At 36.1% G+C, this 20624-nt stretch overlaps 1 protein-coding gene across 2 annotated transcripts in view; it reads right to left on the bottom strand.

Annotated features, from left to right (window-relative positions):
- The window catches only part of LOC123676517, a 62031-nt gene extending 41867 nt beyond the window's left edge, over positions 1-20164 (bottom strand). Inside the window, exon 1 of one of the 2 annotated variants that reach the window (XM_045612437.1) lies at positions 19998-20164. In XM_045612437.1, coding sequence (XP_045468393.1) covers positions 19998-20029 — 32 coding nt within the window. In that variant the 5' untranslated portion in view covers positions 20030-20164. Of the gene's footprint in view, positions 1-6571; positions 7223-19997 lie in introns of those variants that run through there. The other variant, XM_045612435.1, reaches the window with a different exon arrangement.
- Between the last annotated feature and the right edge of the window lie 460 nt (positions 20165-20624).

The raw sequence follows: 20624 nt of genomic DNA, 5'->3' as shown, positions 1-20624 counted from the left end.
TACTTGAGCTTGACTTGACTTAATTTGGGATATTTATTGCTTGACTTGATATCAAGCTACTTGATATTACTTGAGCTTGATATGCAAGCATCGCATGGCATATATTTCTGCAATCTCGTGCGCGTTTAAAGTGAATAAGGAGATTCCTCGAGCGCCGAGAGACTGAAGCATTTGCCAGAGTGACTTTTTTAGAGTTTTCTCACATTTCTATGAAATCTATTGGTAGATTTTGGTAGTTTCAGAAATATCTTTACAAACTTGGCCAAATTGGCCAAGGATTATCATCAACTCCAGCATCCTGTTGAAAGACAATTTTCCAGAGATGTTCTTACAGTTACAAAAATCCGCAATAAGTTAGGTGACAAATCTATAAGATGCCTTATGTGTCTTAGATCCTGAATGGAAAATTATGAAATCAAACAAAGCCTGAAGGTTTCCCAATATCGAGAAACTTTATTTTTTTATTATTTTGTTATTTATAGTGATTTAATTTATGTTTCTTTTTCAAAAAAGTGGATATTTTCGGTTCTTTCATACAATAAGTTTAATAAATGAAAGTGTTTTTGCAAGGTTCCTTCTCATTTAATCATTTTTTCATTAATGTGACACTACACAATAAAACTGCCAAAAATCAAGTAGCTTGATATCATTCAAGTACTTGATAAACAAATACTTGACTTGAGATTGAAAAACTACTACTTGACTTGAGCTTGACTTGAAATCAAGTCATTTAGCTTGAAACTCAAGCCAAGCCGTGAATCCCTACACTTTACCCATATTAAATATGATCTTTTTGAGCGCTCGTTTTCCAAGCAGATCGTTTTATCATTTCGTCAAAATGGCTGTATTTTTAGGAGCTTGAGCTGGGGATGAACTCAATGAAGACGAAATTGTTCTTGAAAATACTGGCGTGAACTCAGGAGCTTTTGATCGCTTATTATACGTCAATTCCAAGCTTAGTGCAAAATATCATAGCTGAAATTCAAAGACTATTTGAAAAAAGGTTCGCTGAGAATTCGAATGTCCATAAACTGACCCATGAGGAACATTTTACACTCTACTCAACGCCTCCAATTCAAAGTTTAAAGCTCCAGAATCAGAAATAATAGGTATACCTGGACAAGTCTAAATGTTAAGCCGAATTCCTTCCATTTGATACTACTAGCACATTGCCATTCCTAGAACGAAACAACATTCGATACTGCATTTTTTTGGCTGGTAGTCATCAAGAACTCCATAACAAGTTCCAAAAAAATCTAGTCATTCCCCTCATTAAAGATGATGTCATCGTCCACAATTTCATTTTGATGATAGTGATGTGATTGTAAGAGATGTGTGAATACATTTCCATACAATTTAAATATGTGAATTGTTATGAGAACATCTTTGTCGGTTTGTATTTTTTCTAGTTATGGTTGCAGATTGCTATGATTGGAATAAACATCGTATGTTTTCGTTGAGAATTTTCACTTTCATGAAATAATTTTCGGAGGAATTGTTTATTTCACAATGAATTTTTCCGGTAATTGAATTATTAAATATCATTTAGCACATTTTAGAAAAAAATGGAAATAAAAATAATCGCACCATTTTTATTTTCCTGAAAAAAATTGTAAGTTATGTTGAAAATAACTCGAATTAATTTTATAATGCCACTTTTCATTGATTGTGTTATTTTAACGAAATTCCTTAAATAAAATTCAGGAAAATGATTTTCGAAAGCATCCAAAAATTCATTGCTTTTCTCATATTTCATCACTAGGGACTTAATTGAACTAAAACGACATTTCTACCATTTCAGTTTCATTCAAAGTTGTTTTGTAAACAGATCGTGTCCATTGGAAATCCTGTAGCGTATAATATAAAAATGGAGATTCAAAGTTGGCCAAGACTCGTTCCTTCAAACGCAATTGAACGTGTTCGTCAATTGTTTCACCTTTTCCGACCACTTGGATGAACTTGAAAACGACTTGAAAACTGGTGAAAAGTGGGGTCTCCTTATTTGTTGTCTTCGATCATCGATAAAAATAATCACGAACTGTTTATGTAACTAGAATTAATAAATATATTTATAGGTGATATCATTGGCGATTGTGGGAAATGTGTTAAGAATCACTTTTTGCTTTTTGTTATCGAATTGCATGCATGATTGAAATTTTAGCTGAGATTTGCGCTTGGAACCAATCAACATTCCATCTAATTGATGTAATACCTATTATAATATTATTAACCTTTCACGATATTTTTTTTTTTACTTGAAATTGATACGTTGTTTACTCTTGAAGAAAAATATACAGTGAATCGATAACTTTCACTGCATACACTGCGCAAAAAAATTAACGCACATTCTGAAAATCTCAATTTTAATGAAAGTTAACTCTACATTGACTTTATAACTTATTTTTTATGTTCTCTCGGGAAGGTTTTGAACGAAACAAGACATATTAAATGGAAAAAAATCAGGATTTCATCGAATCTTATGTGAAAGAAGAGAAATAAACAATTTTCAAAATAGTGGAATGCTGATAAGTGATTTAATACTTGGTATTTCCACCCCTTGCGTTAATTACAGCTCGGCAACGACGGTTCATACTCAAAATGAGTGATCTTAAAATGTTCTGATCTAATCCTTCCCAGATTTCTCTGAGTTGGATTCCTAAGTCATTAAGAGTAGTTGGATGATTTTCTGAACTTCTCAGCCTTCTATTGAGGTTGTCCCAAACCTGCTCAATCGGACTGAGATCTGGACTTCTTGCTGGCCATTCCATTCGAGAGACTTCAACCTCTTCAAGGTACTCCTGAACGATGCGCGCACGATGGGGTCTGGCATTATCGTCCATAAAAATTAAATTTTCACCAATGTATGCGGCAAATGGCACTACATGCTCTTCAAGAATGTTCCTTATATACCTATCAGCATTCATAGCTCCATTATCAACGACCACTAGGTCTGTGCGAGCAGTCAAAGATATTCCACCTCATACCATAATCGATCCTCCCCCGAAACCAGTAGTATTCAGGAAAAATTGCACTGAGCATATCTTTCATGTGGACGTCTGTATACAAGGGAACGTCGATCACAATGGTAGAGGCAGAATCTAGACTCATCTGTGAAGAGAACTCTTTTCCAATCAGCCTCTTCCCAATGGATATGCTCTCTCGCAAAATCCTGGTCAGATAATTTCTCGAAGAGGTGATCACAATTGGCCACCGAAATCTTCTGATTTAACACCTTTAGACTTTTTTCTGTAGTAGCTATTGTTGATATACAAGTCCTCCAAAATCGAGTCCAAAATGCCCTTTGCCCATAAAACTTCCACAAACTAACGGAAACCATTTCTCTTCACGTATAAACACATATTTCTATGAATTTCGAGTGATTTATGGAGCCTACGTCAAGAAAACCTTGTTAATTTGCCAAAGGTCAGATGGCGCTAGTAGATATTTACGTTCGGGATGCGTATCAGAGTGACCCCGTATACAGGGGTCATCCGATTCAATATCGCCATGTTGATCTGTCTGTTCCATTGAATCTATCAGGATGACCTCACTTCCACACGTCGTGATTCTGTAGCTAAATCATCTGTGACAATGAAGCCGAGAGGGGAAAGCAAGCGCTTTAATACGGTTGATCTCGTTTGAATGCTGGTTTATTAATAAATCGAAACGGAAGTTGTTGGGCACATGAACGTGCAGGAGAGTATGGTTACCTTGAGGGACGTTTCTCGTTTTCGCAAGAATATCTATTAGGTGTCAATCCATATGAGTGTCGTTGAGGTTGTTTTGAAAATGACAGATAGGAAGCAGAATGGAGTTGGAAAAAATTATTGTGTTTCATTGGCCCCAATGGTTTGTTGTTTTTGAGAGCTAGATAAAGGGTGTTTTTTTAGAGCTATAGAACTTTAAATTGCAATAAAACAACGATGGATTGTTCGATTGACATGAAATTTATTTATCCGCAAGATAATCTTGTGGCAATACATTTTAAATATGGTTTCTGGCATATGACCGCCACGGCTGGCTCGGATGTAGTCCAAACTGGACGTCCAATTTTCGATGACTTTTTCCAGCATTTGTGGCCGTATAACGGCAATAACATGGCGAATGTTGTCTTCCAAATGGTCAAGGGTTTGTGGCTTATCCGCATAGACCAATGACTTTACATAGCCCCACAGAAAGTAGTCTAGCGGTGTTAAATCACAAGATCTTGGAGGCCAATTCACAGGTCCAAAACGTGGAATTAGGCGGTCACCAAACGTCTCTTTCAATAAATCGCTTGTGGCACGAGCTGTGTGACATGTTGCGCCGTCTTGTTGGAACCACAGCTCCTGGACATCATGGTTGTTCAATTCAGGAATGAAAAAGTTAGTAATCAAGGCTCTATACTGATCACCATTGACTGTAACGTTTTGGCCATCATCGTTTTTGAAGAAGTACGGATCAATGATTCCACCAGCCCATAAAGCGCACCAAACAGTTAGTTTTTCTGGATGTAACGGTGTTTCGACATACACTTGAGGATTAGCTTCACTCCAAATGCGGCAGTTTTGTTTGTTGACGTAGTCATTCAACCAGAAGTGCGCTTCATCGGTAATGGACGTAGTACGCGATATGTATTCCGCGCAGAACCATTATTTTCGAAATAAAATTGCACTATTTGCAAGCGTTGTTCAGGCGTGAGTCTATTCATGATGAATTGCCAAACCAAACTGAGAATAAATCACTTGACAGCTGTTAAATCGGTCGCCATCTTGAACAGTAATGCCAACTTAAAGTTATATACCTCGAAAAAAAACACCCTGTATATCGTTTCGTCAAGATGTTTGTATTTTTCAAATCTTCGATATTCTATCCATCTGAAAATGGCCGTTTGAAATATTGATTTCTTTGTATAATTTAAAGCTTTCTACAAAATTTCAGGTTTATCGCATCACCGGAAGCAGAAAACATTCAAGAAAAATATCAGACAAATAATATTCAATATCTCAGTGACTATTTCTCTCGTCTCAATTTCCACCAATCACAAACGCGCAATTTTGGATTACATTGTTTTATGTCACAAATGGTTTCTAGTAAGGTGGATAGAAAACCTGGTGTGTCTACCTATACCTGTAAAACATTCAGACAAAACGGGAGATTTTTCTAATTTATACTACTTGATTTCAAGAGATCGCGTCTTCTTCATATCGTTCATCGTTCATATTTGACATTTCTCTCGATTCTCGGCTCTCGTGACTTTTGAGTATTGAACAATAATTTATTAATTCTATGCTCGTAACAATCTTCTATACTGTCATTATATTCCATTCATTTCATTAAAAATTCGATAGGAGCTGAATTGCAATGTATTGTGAAAGTTTGTAAGGTCTAAAATCAGAATTTCAATTTTAAACGGCGCCAGGCAGATAGCGGGAATTCGAAAATTTCTGAAGAGCCACCTTACAGAACTCTGGTGAAGCAGAACACCAAAGCAATAGATGGATATCTCTAAAAAATCCGAAACAAAATCAAATAAGCACACACACCAGGTGTTCGATGCATCCTAAAAGGGAACAATATACCATTAAAATCTAAGAAGGCTAGTACCTTCAAAAGTCTTGAGGTTTTTCAAGAGTAAGTGAGCACACCATTATTTTAGACATATTACAGTGAACACATCATATTTTAGTCATCTTACAAGTAAGTAACTATGGTCTCATGATATCTGGTGGCCTTGTCAAATACCGTTGAAGCATCTAATTTTTCCTGTGAAAAAAATAGGAAAAACATAATGCAAAATATTTTTAACAGATAGCATTCGTAAAGGTGCAAAAATTCTCGTCTTCGACTAGGATTTTTGTTGTCACCAGCACTCAAGCTTCTTGCTAAAATATCGCTTAGCAACGTGTTCTTTCAATATTTTTGGAAAAATTAGATGCCCTTATGATATTACTTATTGAACTGTACACATTCCAAAATTTCTTCTTCTTCTTTATGTGCCGTCTCCTTTAAGAAGGTTGGCTATCATCATGGCGATTTTTGCTTTTCTTTGACTAATTCTAAAGGTTCATTAAAATAAAACAAACATTACGTCGAATCGATTGAAAGTGAAGGTTATGTTGACAATGTTTTTTGCTTATTACCTTCTTCATCTGACAGTATATAAACAATAATTTCTGAGCCTTATGGCGCGTTAATAAAATGGAATTTTCGACTTGAAACTCGTTTAATAAATGTTCTGATTATTATATTCTTTGCCATAATATCATTATTTCTGTTCATCCTTCAACGATAATAACGATAATTGTTTCGGCTATCCTACATATTTTGTTACTTTTTAGACATCCTAGTATCTGTATTTACATATTGTTAGTGGATACTTCTAAGAGATTAATATGTTTGTAATCTTCTTTCGGCGATAAATAAATAAATCAAGAACTTATTCATCACAATTTACATGATTGAACATCAACAAAACTTCGATCTTAACTTCATCTAATCCGAAAATTTGTAGTTTTTAGACCTGGAAACCTAACAGCTTCCGGCGAGGTCAGTATCTGAATGGGCGACCGCCCTGTTTTACATTACTCACCTAGTGAAGGGTCCATAAACATACTCCGATTCGGAGATGCCATTTCCTCTAAGCCTAAACTCCTTCTGCACCCCATTCTCATTCACCAGCTTGTTGATGTTAAAACCACCCCCTTGGTGTCTCTCTCTCACTCCCCTCGCCCTCGTCAGGCTCCTGTTAGCCCTGCTGCTGCTCCTGCAAAGGATCGGCCTGCTCTTCAAACTCCTGTTGCGCATGCGCGTCTTCATACGAGCATCCGCGGTTGTGGACACTATGACACCTTCCATTTTTTTCAATTTTTTCGATTATTTCTCAAAAAAAAAAATTCAACACGGCACAAACATGGAACTAACCTACACACGAAGAAGTAATAATAATAATGAACATTTTGAACAATCACGCACCATCGTCCTTCGTTCAGAAGGCGCTTAAAAATAAACGGAGCATAATTTTCTTGTTTTTTTTTTAAGGTAAAACTAAGGGCGACGTTTCGGCGCCGTGGGCGTCTTCAGGCTCATGGTTGACGCGCGCGGTTGTGACAGGACTGTCAGCGTGCGCTGTGCGAGCCGGAGACACGTGCCATGTTGCGCGTTACGCGACTGGGACGCACGGTATTGGGTTAGAGAACGTACAACGATCGCTCGGTTTGTAGATTTGGTTCTGACGGTGCTGGGAGATCGGAACCTCGCTCGGGCCGGTGTGCAGCCAGTTTAGAGGCGGGGGAGTGCTGTAAAGGGGCGGCGATGGGGCAGAGTAGTGCTGTGATCTTCGAGCCAGAGGTCTGAATTGTTTTAATTCGTATGGAGATTGATAGGCGATTCTTATCGGCAACAGTAACAGATTTTGTATGAAACTGTGTATCTTTGGGTTTGTTGGAGATGTTTAGAAATGCTATTGTGCCGTCATTTCGTTCTTGAAAAAGTTTAAACCCTGGAAAGGATGTATACATATATATACGTCCAAGAATTCGCGAAGAGACTTTTTAAAACTAATATTTCTTTGCTAGTTTTTCAAATTCTATCAAAATTAAACTCTTGATAACAGATTTTCTATAAAACTGTAAATCTTTAGGTGTGTTTAAGACGTCGAGAAATACTGGTGTTCTCACTTGTTTCTGAAGAAGTTTAAATATGTAAAGGCTGAATATACGTTAAGGGTAACCATTTTTTTAAATCGAAATGAAACTTTTATGACCAATTAACCTTGATTATACAATAATTAAGGAAAATTCATACATTGAATTGTTCATCATGGTTAAAACAGGTTTTATACTTTCTTTGTGTTCATTTTAAAAAATATGTAATTAACAATTTGGAGATAACACTGCGCAATTTCGAACTGAGTTCATCTTCAGATCCTGAATATTCTGCAAGTGGTACAGAGTATTTGAATCTTTTGCATTGATTAATAACAATGATATTTTATTTATTGGTTTGAAGGCAATATTCAGGTTTTATTAGGAATAACAGCCTTGGAACCGTGAATATTCGGTTTGGCCGTCGAAGTGGAAGCATGGCCGGGATATCCCCATGATTTTCTGCGCTTGGGATTATCGTAATGACCCCATTTTCCGTCTCCAGGCACAACGTGATGCAGAAATCCCTTCCGTCTTTGCCTTGCAAGCAGCTGTTCACAAGCAAACAAACGCCGTTCAACATCTCTCGGCTTCAACTCGTACTGTACGGCATCCAATTTCCTTGTTTCTGAATCATTTCCATGATTTTCAGGCGTTTTTAAATGGCTTGTTGCGTCACTCCCAATAATCCTCCCAATTATTCTTGCGTTTGACACGAGTCTTGATCAAGTATAGCCTCCAATTCTGCATTTTCGAAAAACATCTCTCTTCCACCGCTTTGCTGGTCTTAGACGTCAAAATCACCGTTCTAGAAGCGTTGAAACCACTCTCGACACGTTCTTTCACTAATAGCGGTCTCACTATAAGTATTTGAGAGCATTTGATGAGCCTCACCAGCAGATTTCTTCATATTATAGAAGAAAATTAAAACCTCCCGCAAATGACGAGAATTTGGCTCATAAGCTGACATCTTCAATCGTTTATGATGCAGACACAAATCGACTAATATTCCGATGGCGGTATGTTTACAAATACCTAATCTTATTGTATGACATCTACGATATATTTATTTCGACTACCACTAACCGCTACAGCCATCTATTGCAAAACGGCGGAAGCAAAGTTGTACACTTAATATTTTCAAAATATTCAAATTTTCCAACCACTAGAGGGATGCAAGATCTCCAGATCCAAACCCTTTGGACTTTTTCGCGAAACCAACATAGAAAATTGCGACTAGTTCGCCTTACGAGATAATTCGTTACAGCATCCGTTAGAGAATCAACAAGCAGTGGGTAGATAACGTCATAAATATAAACTTTCGTGTGTACCTACCTATAGGCGGAAAACTAATAAAGAAACGATCAAGAGGTGAAGTAATTGCTTTTTGTTTCGCGGTATCCCACTTTTCGCTGATGTACGATCGCATGTTTAACACAGGCAATGAAAGGTAATTTTGCGGTTTCACCTTTTCAATTTCAAAATTTACAATGACTAAGGTGGAATGAAAAATGTGTAATGAATAATGCTGCTGTAAAAATCATTATAAAGGCAGTTCTAACTTCATTATCTGAACAATGCTGAATTGAATTGATCGGTATTCATGTTTCTCATGTTTTTCTTATAAAATTAACGGCTTTCATTCGAATTTTGCTATAAAAGACATGATGAAAAACTTTTATTTGAATTTGTAATTTTCACATTTATCAGATGCAGATCTTCAGAATTCAATCAGAACTAGAACTACAGTCTATTGAAATCTTATTAACAAATGCTTCATTCAAATCCGATTACGCTCCTATTTATATTTGTTTACTAAAATTACAGAATCAGCCACAACTCAAAACTTTCATTTCAATTGATATAAGTACTCGTATCTACTCTTTAACAAAATATACACTACCAAATATTGAAATTTAAGACAATCCTGGACGTTTTTTAAGAGCGATAATACAAAAAAGAAATAATTTTGGAATTAATTTTTTTTAATTATAATCTGGTAGATAAATTCATGGAATATATTTGTTGAATATGATTTCAGGCTTATGTCCAATTTTTCACTACTTTTTCCAATAAATCTAGCCGTATGGCGTCAATGGTGACATGAATATTAGCTTCCAATGCTTCAAGTGTTGCTGATTTGTCGGCATAAACCAATGACTTAACATAGCACCATAAAAAGTAATCGAGGGGTGCTAAGTCGCAAGAATGAGTGGGCCAGCTAACAGGGCCATTTCTGGAAATAAAGTTGTCACCAAATTGATTTTGCAATTAATTGATGGTTATAAGGCCGATTAGAAATTTGCTCCATATACCGAAATTTTGGTTATTGACAAATCTTCGGTAGTTTCAAATCAGCCAATCAACCAAAATGCGACGTAGACGATAGACATTTGGCATTAATTCTTGTACGAGTTGCATTTTATTGACACGTAAGCCCAGGACAAAGGCCAACAAGCTGGTAACGGCGACGTACCGACATTTCATGAAAATCGGTGCTGATTGGTAAATACTGAGAGAAATATTGAAAAAAAGCATTTTTTTTTTAACTAAATACTGTGAATTAAAATGCAAATGCAACTATGGGATTCCAACAGTATTAAACTTGTGTTGATTACAAGATCCTCATAATTTTGACATCAATGTATCAAGCTAAATAGATGCCTAATTTCTGGCAAGACCGCGTCTGTTGCATCCACTTGTTGAAAATAAATCAGCAATGCTAATGAAAATGTTTATCAAAACAAGGAGAAAGATAGCCCACTATATAATGACAAGCTTCAGTGAACTCCCATAAAATTATTAAAAGCCAAAAATTTAAGGAAACCCATTTCCCCAAAAGTTCATTTACATTATCGCAAACAACGCGTCATCGTTCGGCCATGAATTCTCTAAAAATAACAATGACAGGTGGTCTATAAAACAAACGAAATGTCGAAATTATTGTGGGTACTACGACGAAAAATAATTTATGACAAGACGTACGTAAAATGCAAGCTGATGGGAGACATAATGATGTTGGTCACTGTAGATAAGTATGATGAATATATTGTGGCTTTGATTACATAATTCGGCGATAAAAATAAATTGGATTGGGCAGGTATGAATTTTTAATGTTGGGGTCCCTGAAGGATCCGACCTTGGGCCGATATTATTTCCTCATAAGGGTGTAGGTATTTATAGGAGATTGACAAATCGGTGAATTGTGAATTCACAATTCACAGGTCCAAAACGTGAAATTAGGCAGTCACCAATCGATTGTGGCACGAGCTGTGTGATATGTTGCGCCGTCTTGTTGGAACCACAGCTCCTGGACATCATAGTTGTTCAATTCAGGAATGAAAAAGTTAGTAATCATGGCTCTATACCGATCACCATTGACTGTAACGTTCTGGCCATCATCGTTTAAGAAGAAGTACGGACCAACGATGCCACCAGCCCATAAAGCGCACCAAACAGTCAGTTTTTCTGGATGTAACGATGTTTCGACATACACTTGAGGATTAGCTTCACTCCAAATGCGGCAGTTTTGTTTGATGACGTAGCCATTCAACCAGAAGTGCGCTTCATCGCTAAACAAAATAAAATGGACGTAGTGCGCGATACGTATTCCGCACAGAACCATTATTTTCGTAATGAAATTGCTCTATTTGCAAGCGTTCTTTAGGCGTGAGTCTATTCATGATGAATTGCCAAACCAAACTGAGAGTAAATCACTTGACAGCTGTTTAATCGGTCGCCATCTTGAACAGTAATGCCAACTTAAAGTTATATACATCGAAAAAAAACACCCGTTATATGATGTTGCAATCTTAGCCATGGCGGCTATTTGGTTGATATCGTTTTCTATTGTGGATGGCATACCTCCCTCTCTACAATGAAATAAACATCTATTGATTTCTCTTAAATTATACTTTTTCATTTCAAAATGAGACCCCTATTTGGAAAACTCTTCGATGGATCATCAGCAATGGCATCAGAAATGTTGTTAATGAATACCAGAAAGAGCAATGGACCTAGTACGGATCCTTGGGGTACACCACACTTAATATCGAGTAAAGATATTTTTATGCTTGTTACTAAAACGAACATAGGAGTGTCTACTCGCCTAACTCATAATAAATAAATCAATCTTTCCGAAATATGGCGGATGCGCTTAAAATCGAATCTCTCATCGCTGTAGTCTGCAAATCAGTCATGTACCAATCTCCACTTCCTGCCACACGCGTTCCACTACTTCTTAAATTTCAACACGAGAAATGATCGTACAGCGTCTTGTTATTCAATCCAACTTATTGGAAAGGATCGACGCAAATGTAGTCAATTGAAAATAGGTATGACTTCATGCGTCCATACCTAAATAAATAAAAGCCGATCGGCTATCTCGACAGCGAAAACAAAAAAAAGTCGCAATTCACCATGGCTAGCTAGAGATGCGGAGAGCCATTACATTATTGTATTTTTTTATTGGTAAAATTTGATGTTGATGTCATGGTTGAGTGCAGTGGCGGCGCTAGAAGAGTCAGGTGGTTTTGAGCGCACGTTTTTCATGCGCCTTTAGAGACCACAGAAATATATGTAGATACTTCCAAGAGCGCATGAATGAACAAGAATTCAAAAGCTTCTAATATCACGTCGGTAAATTTGTTGACGATAATTTGCATGAATTTTTTATTCTTGTAACGACGTATTCAACAAGAAATTTTTGCGCAAAGCTTCGTTTATTGTCTTTGTATACAGGGTGTTTCAAGAATAATCTGAAATAATCTTGAGAGTGGGTTTTCAATCAATTTTAAGACGAGAACATGAAAAAGTACACGCTTCATCAATGTTTAATAATTGATAAATTGTTTTATTAAAATTAGTACTTATTTGTGAATTCTGAGCAAATTTTAAGAATAATGCATGGACGACATCCTGATAAAATTCAACTGGTTCAAGAAGTCTTGTCCTCCAAAAACGTCTTTATTTTCTGATTTTGCTCTTGAAAAACTTGAAAACAGAATTGCAGAATTTGGAGTGATAAAAATTCAGAAAGAACTGTGGAGGCAACACTATATCCACTGAGTGGTGGACAATTCATTCTGGCAGACTGATTGGTCTATATTTCTTTGAAGAAAATGATTGAAGATTAACAATATCAAAATAAAAGTAATCAGTCAATAGCTACTTTCATCTTCTCTTGTAGCGATTCTCTCGTAAAAGCAGTTAGATAATGAATATTACGCTGTAAAGAGGTGTGAGAGAGTGCAAATTTCATAAGCGGTATATTAACATGAAAAACTCTTGGATTCTTCGAGCCGCGAATGTAGTATCGCTCAAGATACACAAAGTATTAACTACTTGGAGGGATTCCCCAAGTCTTGCAAACTCTGCTGTCTACTTTCTTAGTGCTTCCAGACTACACTGCATCTTTAGACAAATCCAACTCATACATAAGGTTATATATAAGAATAACTAAACTTAATAAGTTTAGACCCCTAGCTCCACCACTGGTTGGGTCTATGAATAGAAGAAGCTTTGGGAATCGTGAGATGTGCAACACTGGGCACTTTGAGGTCTGTTGCGAGGTCACCTGCCTGTCAATCTTCGACGTGAAGATCTCGCATATTTTTTTTTGAAGAAGCATTCGTTTTATAATTAATTTGAGAGTGAGGTTCTTCAACCATTATCATTATTTAATGTGGATTAAGGAAGATGGGTTTTCCATGTAACTCAATTATCTCTTGTTATAACAAGATACATGTTCTCTCTTCTTCATCTATCCTTAGATTTGAGTTGATCTCTTGTCTCCTTTTCTGCAGGAGAATAGCTTGGCTTTTTTTACCGTTCATTTGAATTTTTCGTTTAATTAACTATTCGTCTATATCTTCTAGTCTTCTTGCAGTCATCTATATCTGACGTCTCTTTGTTGATGTCTGACAGCTATCTGCATGTAGGTAAAAAAGTAAAGTACAGTAAAGGACCTAGAACTGAGCCTTGAGGCACTCCTACTTCTACTTATCTGTTAGTAGGTACTGTATCGTCTATTTTGACACAGAAATTCCTACCTCTCACGTAGTTTTTTATTATATTGGAGCTTTTGCTAGTATCTATGTCCTGTCATTCTCATCTTGTTTTCTGAATATAGCCAGTCTCTCCAAAACTACGACAAATTTATTCATAACAATATTTCGGTAATCAATTGATTTATTATATCAGTTTGATGAAAAACTAAAAGTAGCGTGGGATACGGTGATGAAGCCTACATAAAAGGTGAACGATTCTTCAGTTGAACAAAAAAACAGAGTCTTTTTAGAATTGAGCTTACGAAATTTCTTCAATAATAAATGGTGCGGCTGACCAATTTGACTTTATAACTTTAGGTACTATAGTTGTAGATATTTTAGAATTTGAAACCAGAAAACAAGATATTTGAAACGATCATGTTTCACAAACACCCTGTAACTCGAGAACGAAGTAAAAGATGTTTACGATCTGATTTCTGATATGCTATTATCAAAGATCGGGGGTCCTTGAAGATTTTTTTCTCTGAATTTTGAAATAACTTACAATGCGCTCTATTAGTGTGACGTCACACACCGCCATTTTTGGTTCTCCTGTCAGTGTTCGGAATCCAAACAAATAAATTGTCATTCAAATTAGTACGGTGTTGTTGAAGGAATTGGCTTATTTTCATAAATAAGAGTATTTGAGGAAATATTTCAGTATTAATTGATAGACAGAAGGAACGAGGTTAATACCAGTAAGTTTGAATCCTGTATCATTCCCCAGATTTTGTAAAAAGCCGTGTTTATTAGTTGAACTTCAAGTTCGAACCTACTGGCATTAATCTCGTGCCTTCTGTCTATCAATTAATAGTAAAATCGTTCCTTAAATAATCTTATTTATCAAAATAAGCCAATTTCTTCAACGACAACGTACTAATTTGAATGACAATTTGTTTGCTTGGATTCCGAATACTGACAGGAGAACTGAAATGGCGGTGTGTGACGTCATCACTAATAGAACGGATTGCGATTGAATTAGTGAATTATGTCTGACGAAATCGATTAAACATCACCAGAATGAAGAGAAATAGCGAAAAATGTTGCAAATCATTTAACTTTATCCAATTTATATTATATTGACAATTATTGACGTTTTTTGAAATTTGATAGAATTGGAAGTCACTATAGACAACTACAAAATGAAAAATATAACTCAAAACGATGCTGCAATGAGTTCATTACGTTTTTTTTCATTATGTTTTTAGAACTGTAATGATCACATTACGATACTGAAATAGAGAAACACCCTTCCAAATGCACCTACAGCGTTACCAACATTAAAAACGTATCCGCAATTTTTTCGAATGCTAATTCCCATCGATAAATATGGCGTGCAGAGTGACCTACGATTGGGAAACAGCGTTCAACTCGATAGGTATAGGTGTCTTTCATCATCGTTAAATATAGAACGATTATTTCACTATTTTTCTACCTGTCCACCAGCGTCGAAAGAATCGATATCGATGTATCTAATAAAATCGAGATTATCTATAAATTGCACGTTATCTCTTCAATGCGGATACGTGATCGAAATGTCATCGCTGTTAGAATCGACGTCCCAAAGTCAATCGTGACATTACGGGTACAAACAACGTGAGGCCAGCCTTCCTCTTCCTTTAACAACATTTTTATTTGGAGGTGAAATATGAAACTGATGCATTTCGCATCGAGTTGAGTTGGCGCGTCAACAAACAACGAATTGAGAGCCATAAACATGATATTATGTTGTAGATTGATAGGATCACTTGAAAAGAGTGTTGCAACACTTGATTCTCGCTTATTTTGGTCGATTTATAGCAGATAGATTGAGGAAATTTGAAATCTCTTGGAGTTGACACACGAATCATCACTGCATTGGTCTTCTTGATCGATGATCCAAGTTTTGAATTTCATAGAGAAGAATAGATTGTTCCCTGCCGAATACACCTTCCTGGAGCAACTTTAAGCTATTTTATCTGAATAACCAGGGCCGGCGCGAATAATTTTGGCGCCAGAAGCAGAGAATTTTTTGGCTCACCTGCTGAAAAAGTATCAACACAAGATACAAAGGGTGGTAAGGCATGCAAAGCGTTATTTATTGAACAGACGGCTTAGTAAAGACGGTTTGGAGATTTTTATTGAGTGGAATATTGATAAACGCAGCGAAGCGGACCAACCTTATGTTGTTTTTAAGAATCAAGACTATATTCTTTCAGAAATATGAAAGGACGGACACAAACTGGGCTAAATTGCCGCCCTTCGAGAAGAGGCGCCTGAAACAGTCGCTTCACTGTTTCACCCCTAACGCCGGCCCTGTGAACAACACAAGCCATATAGGCATCTCTTTCAGAAGCTGCACCATCTTCAAAATTTTATAGTTCTCAACAGAATATGAATAATGGGAAAACATAGGATCTTTATACAACAAGAAGTGCAAGTGAATATTAAATCACTCTCATTGATGATTCTCCTCTCAAAAAAATCATCGATTCATTAATTTCGAGGTCATCATATAAATATCGTCATTCGTCGCGAAAAACCTCTCAGACATTTATGCCTAATCGCAGAAAATCATGGGGATATCCCGGCCATGCTTCCACGTCGACGGCCAAACCGAATATTTACGGTTCCAAGGTCATGCTCAGTATTTGATGGGACCAGCTCGGCGTAGTGTATTATGAGTTGTTAAAACCGACTGAAACAATTACAGGCGATCGTTATCGAACGCAATTAATGCGTTTGAGCATTGAAGGACAAACGGCCGCAATACAACGAGAGACATGATAAAGTGATTTAAAAGCATGACAATGCTCAACCCCATCTTGCGAAAGTGGTCAAGACATACTTGGACACGTTAAAATGAGAAATCCTACCTCACCCAAGTCGCCTCAAGAACTCGCTACCTCTGGAGGGTTTGCTTGCCGTCTATTACGCCCTGGTTTTTGCCCATTTGAAGTATAATGTTGTCCTTTGGGGTAATTCAGCATCGAGTAGCAGAATTTTCATAACTCAAAAAAGGTGTATTCGACTTATATTCAACCTAAGACCACGAGAATCATGCAGGCCGATCTTCATCCAGCGTAGAATCCTTCCATTGCCTTGCATTTATATTTTGAACTGTCTGCTGTTTGTTCACAGTAAGTTGCCGGAGCTGGATACAACTTCTGGTTTCCATGAATACAACACACGGCACAATTTCATCATCTGTATTCCGACCCATAAGACATCCAGATTTGAATCGTCTCCAACTTATGTGGGGATCAAGCTGTTCAACCATCTACCAAACCGGATCAAGTCCTTGAATCCATCGAAATTCAAGAAGGAAGTTACCAAAATTATGTTTCTTAATTGTTTCTATAACCTGGATGAATATTTTTCAACTGAAATCAGTTAATTTAGTATTGCATTGTATTAAGTATTGACGTGTCCTATACATTAATGTAATGTCATTCAGGATAAATATATTATCTATCTATCTATCTATCTATCTATTCTCCAGATGTTGCTCCATCGAACTATCACTTGTTTCGATCAATGGCACACGGCCTGTCTGACCACCACTTCCGGTCTTATAAAGAAGTAAAAACTTGGATCGATTCGTAGATAGCATCAAAAGATAGCCAGTTTTTCCGTACGCTGGCCGAAAGATGGGACAAAGTAGTGGCCAGCGATGGACAATACTTTGAACCATAAACGTATAACAAGTTTTTCACAATAAAGCCTCGAATTTCGGAAAAAACGGTAGAAGCAAAGTAGTTTTTAGTAGCGAAGAAAAAGGAAACATATTAGCACAACCAAGGTACTTTAGATGAGGAAAATGCAAAAAAACAAAGTGCCTCTGAATATTCAAACATACTAGGTTTATAAAAGGTGTATCCAATAAAAGTTCAAGTTATGATTTTTGCATAGCCAAAGCCTTAAGGTCGCTATTAGAGAAATCTACATGAAATTTGGAACAAAAATCATTCATTATGGTGATTGATATCTCATTCTTCACAACCATTTTTAGTTAGTTACATTTAATGTTCACAAGAGGGAGCCCTATTGCTCCTCTCATATACCTTTCAATGATGCTGTGTCCTACATTTAAATGAAACTCATCAGGATGATTGGAGGCATTCTCAAAAGATTGAGAGCCTTTTATTCAAATTTCCTGCACACATCATTGTAATCCTTCATATCATATTCTGTGAGGAGGGATCAGACAATATAAGCCCATTAAAAAGACAATAACCCAATCCAAAAGATGCCGTTAAACATCAAGCTGCCAATCTCTGTGCCGACAGACAAGAGATAATTTATAATGGATTTTTCCTTGAGTTACAATCATGTAGATTCATTTTTTCTTTGTATGTGAAACTCTTTATACAATTTATTCAGTACGAAAGACAAAACACTCATTGTGACGATTGTCACTATCAATTTCAGTTCATTTTGGGATCAAACTGAAATCTACGATATCTTATGATATACACAAGGTGTCTTATAAGAAGTTAATGGCTCATTTTAGGTTCATTTTCGAACACAGTTATGTTACACCCTATATTTATTTATTTTTCGCATAATACTATTTCCTCAAAGTCAAAAACTATTAACTCATCGCGAATTCGTCCAGAATTCAAGTTAGGGCTCATATTCAAGTCGATGAAGATGGTGTAAAATTTCAATTTTGAGCAAAAAATATTTGTTAACGGAAAGAAACGCAAAATATTTCAAAGTAGGTTTGAAATTTGAATGCACAAGAATTCGTTATTAGGCTGAATCCGCTCAATGGTTTCGGATGTATATATTTATTTGAAATTTTGTTTTTCCGATAATTCTAAAATACCGAAATAATTGAAATTGAAAGTGCCCGTTAACAAAATTAACCGCGGTATTTGAAATCAAAACACAATCTGGAAAATTTCGAGTTTCTAGGTTTCTGCGTTCTTCGGTTGTTATATTTACGGCCGAACATAATTGAATTTGATCTCGAATTTATCGTCAGTGAGATCCTTTCCGACTCAAAATTTGAGAACAACGGACATCGTGACTAAACTGCTCTGTTCAGGGAACGAACTCCCAAAATCATTTCAAAAATATTTAGAGAAATTCTGTACACCTTTCCAATGATAAATCTTTCGAAATATCTATCTTCTTATTCAGAAATACTTTTCCTTTTTATGACAAAAATTATTGTTTATATCGACTAGAAGAAAAATTCAAACAATGTCTAAATGAAAACAAAGACTAACGTACAAATATTCCTCAACGTACATGTGTCTTAAAATTCTTTCAGTTATTGTATTTGTGAGGTATTTTCTTGAAATTTGTAGTTTTACGTTTCAAATTATTTTTTCTTGGGGGCCAAAAAAATAATTTCTGACATTGAAAGAAGTAGCATTTGCAGACAAAGAAATAAATAAATATGTATATCATTGTGAAAGTAAACACTGTGTCTGTAAAGTATGGAACAAATTCATTTTTATCTAAACAGACCATTTCAAGAAATAATCCTGAAATACGTCGATTTTTTATTTTAATTTACCGTATTTTAAAATAATAATCTGATATACAGGGTGAATTACTATCGAGTAATGAAGTCACCGTAATTTTTTTGAAATGGAACACCCCCATTTTATCTCAATTTTCCGATTACTCTAACTGAGCTGATTCCAAAAATGTATCACATGTTGATTCCAATTGGTACAGGGTGGACAAAAATACAATAGTTTTGCGTGTGCTCATAATACAACACGTAACATTCTTTATTAGTTGAATTAACAATATTATCAAAAATAATTATTGTCTAGCTGCAATAAACAAATAATGACATTTCACAAAAAACTAGACGACTATGTTCTTTTTTTAAATTGATAAGAAATAATTTCTTTCATATTCTGTCTGCTAGACCACAAGTACCTAACATGTTTGGAATTAGCTCATTCTTATTAATCTAAAAATGTAAAAACTACAGGGTGTTACATTCAAACCAATTGCCGCTAGACAAAAAGTATTTTTGATAATATTGTTAATTTAATTGTTAAATCTAAGTAAGCTGCTGTGAAGCTAAACAATTGTAATTTTTTTAATTGAACAGTTGAGAAAAACACAGCAGCTCCTTTAGACATTACATTTTGAATAAAATGTAAAATCGCTACACTATAGTTCTTTCAGATTTTACATTTTATTCAAAATGTAAAGCCTTAAGAAGCCGCTCTTTAGAGAAACAACTGCTTTTTCATAATTAAAAACCGGAAATAGAATAACAATTGTCATTCAAATAATCACAAAGTGTAAATAGAGAATACCTGTCATTTAAAAATTTTTAAAAAATTACCAAACGCTGAACTTCTCGACTCACCTCGTTTTCTGGTCCTCTCCGCACCCTTCCATCCCATAATCAATTCGCAAAAAATCAAAAGTCTCCAATAGCACCACCTTTATCCGATTCTGACGTCATCGCACTACCTTTTGTTTACGCCAGTCCTCCTGGGATGGCGACCTGAGCAATCTAAACTGGCCCCATGCGACTTGAGGACGAATAATAAACGGAGTAAGCCGCGTAATAATTTAATTGTCTGCTAGACCACGTGACCAGAAGGCGGCAAAACGTTCACCTCGACAGACGTCGAACAGGTGATTCGAACGACGGATTATATTATGAGCTTTATGACGTTACGTTGTGCTTGACACTAGAAGGGGTCAACAGCGAAGAGCTTCACAGGGGTCTGATCTGGGTCTCGGCTGGTTCGTGGTGGTTGGGTAGGGCTTACATAGGTGGCAGCACGGTGGAAAGACCTATTCGAGCTTTTTACCAGTCTAAACGTGGATAGAAGAAAGCGAGCTCTTTAGTCTGTTTTCATCATGAAAAGAAAGGAATGGAGAGTTTCTCACTGATAAAGGGTGTTTTTTTAGAGCTATAGAACTTTAAATTGCAATAAAACACCAATGGATTATTCGATTGACATGAATTTTATTTATCCGCAAG

The sequence above is a fragment of the Harmonia axyridis genome, chromosome 3 (assembly GCF_914767665.1).
Source record: "Harmonia axyridis chromosome 3, icHarAxyr1.1, whole genome shotgun sequence".
Lineage (NCBI taxonomy): Eukaryota > Metazoa > Arthropoda > Insecta > Coleoptera > Coccinellidae > Harmonia > Harmonia axyridis.
This window is presented reverse-complemented; position numbering and strand designations above follow the sequence as displayed.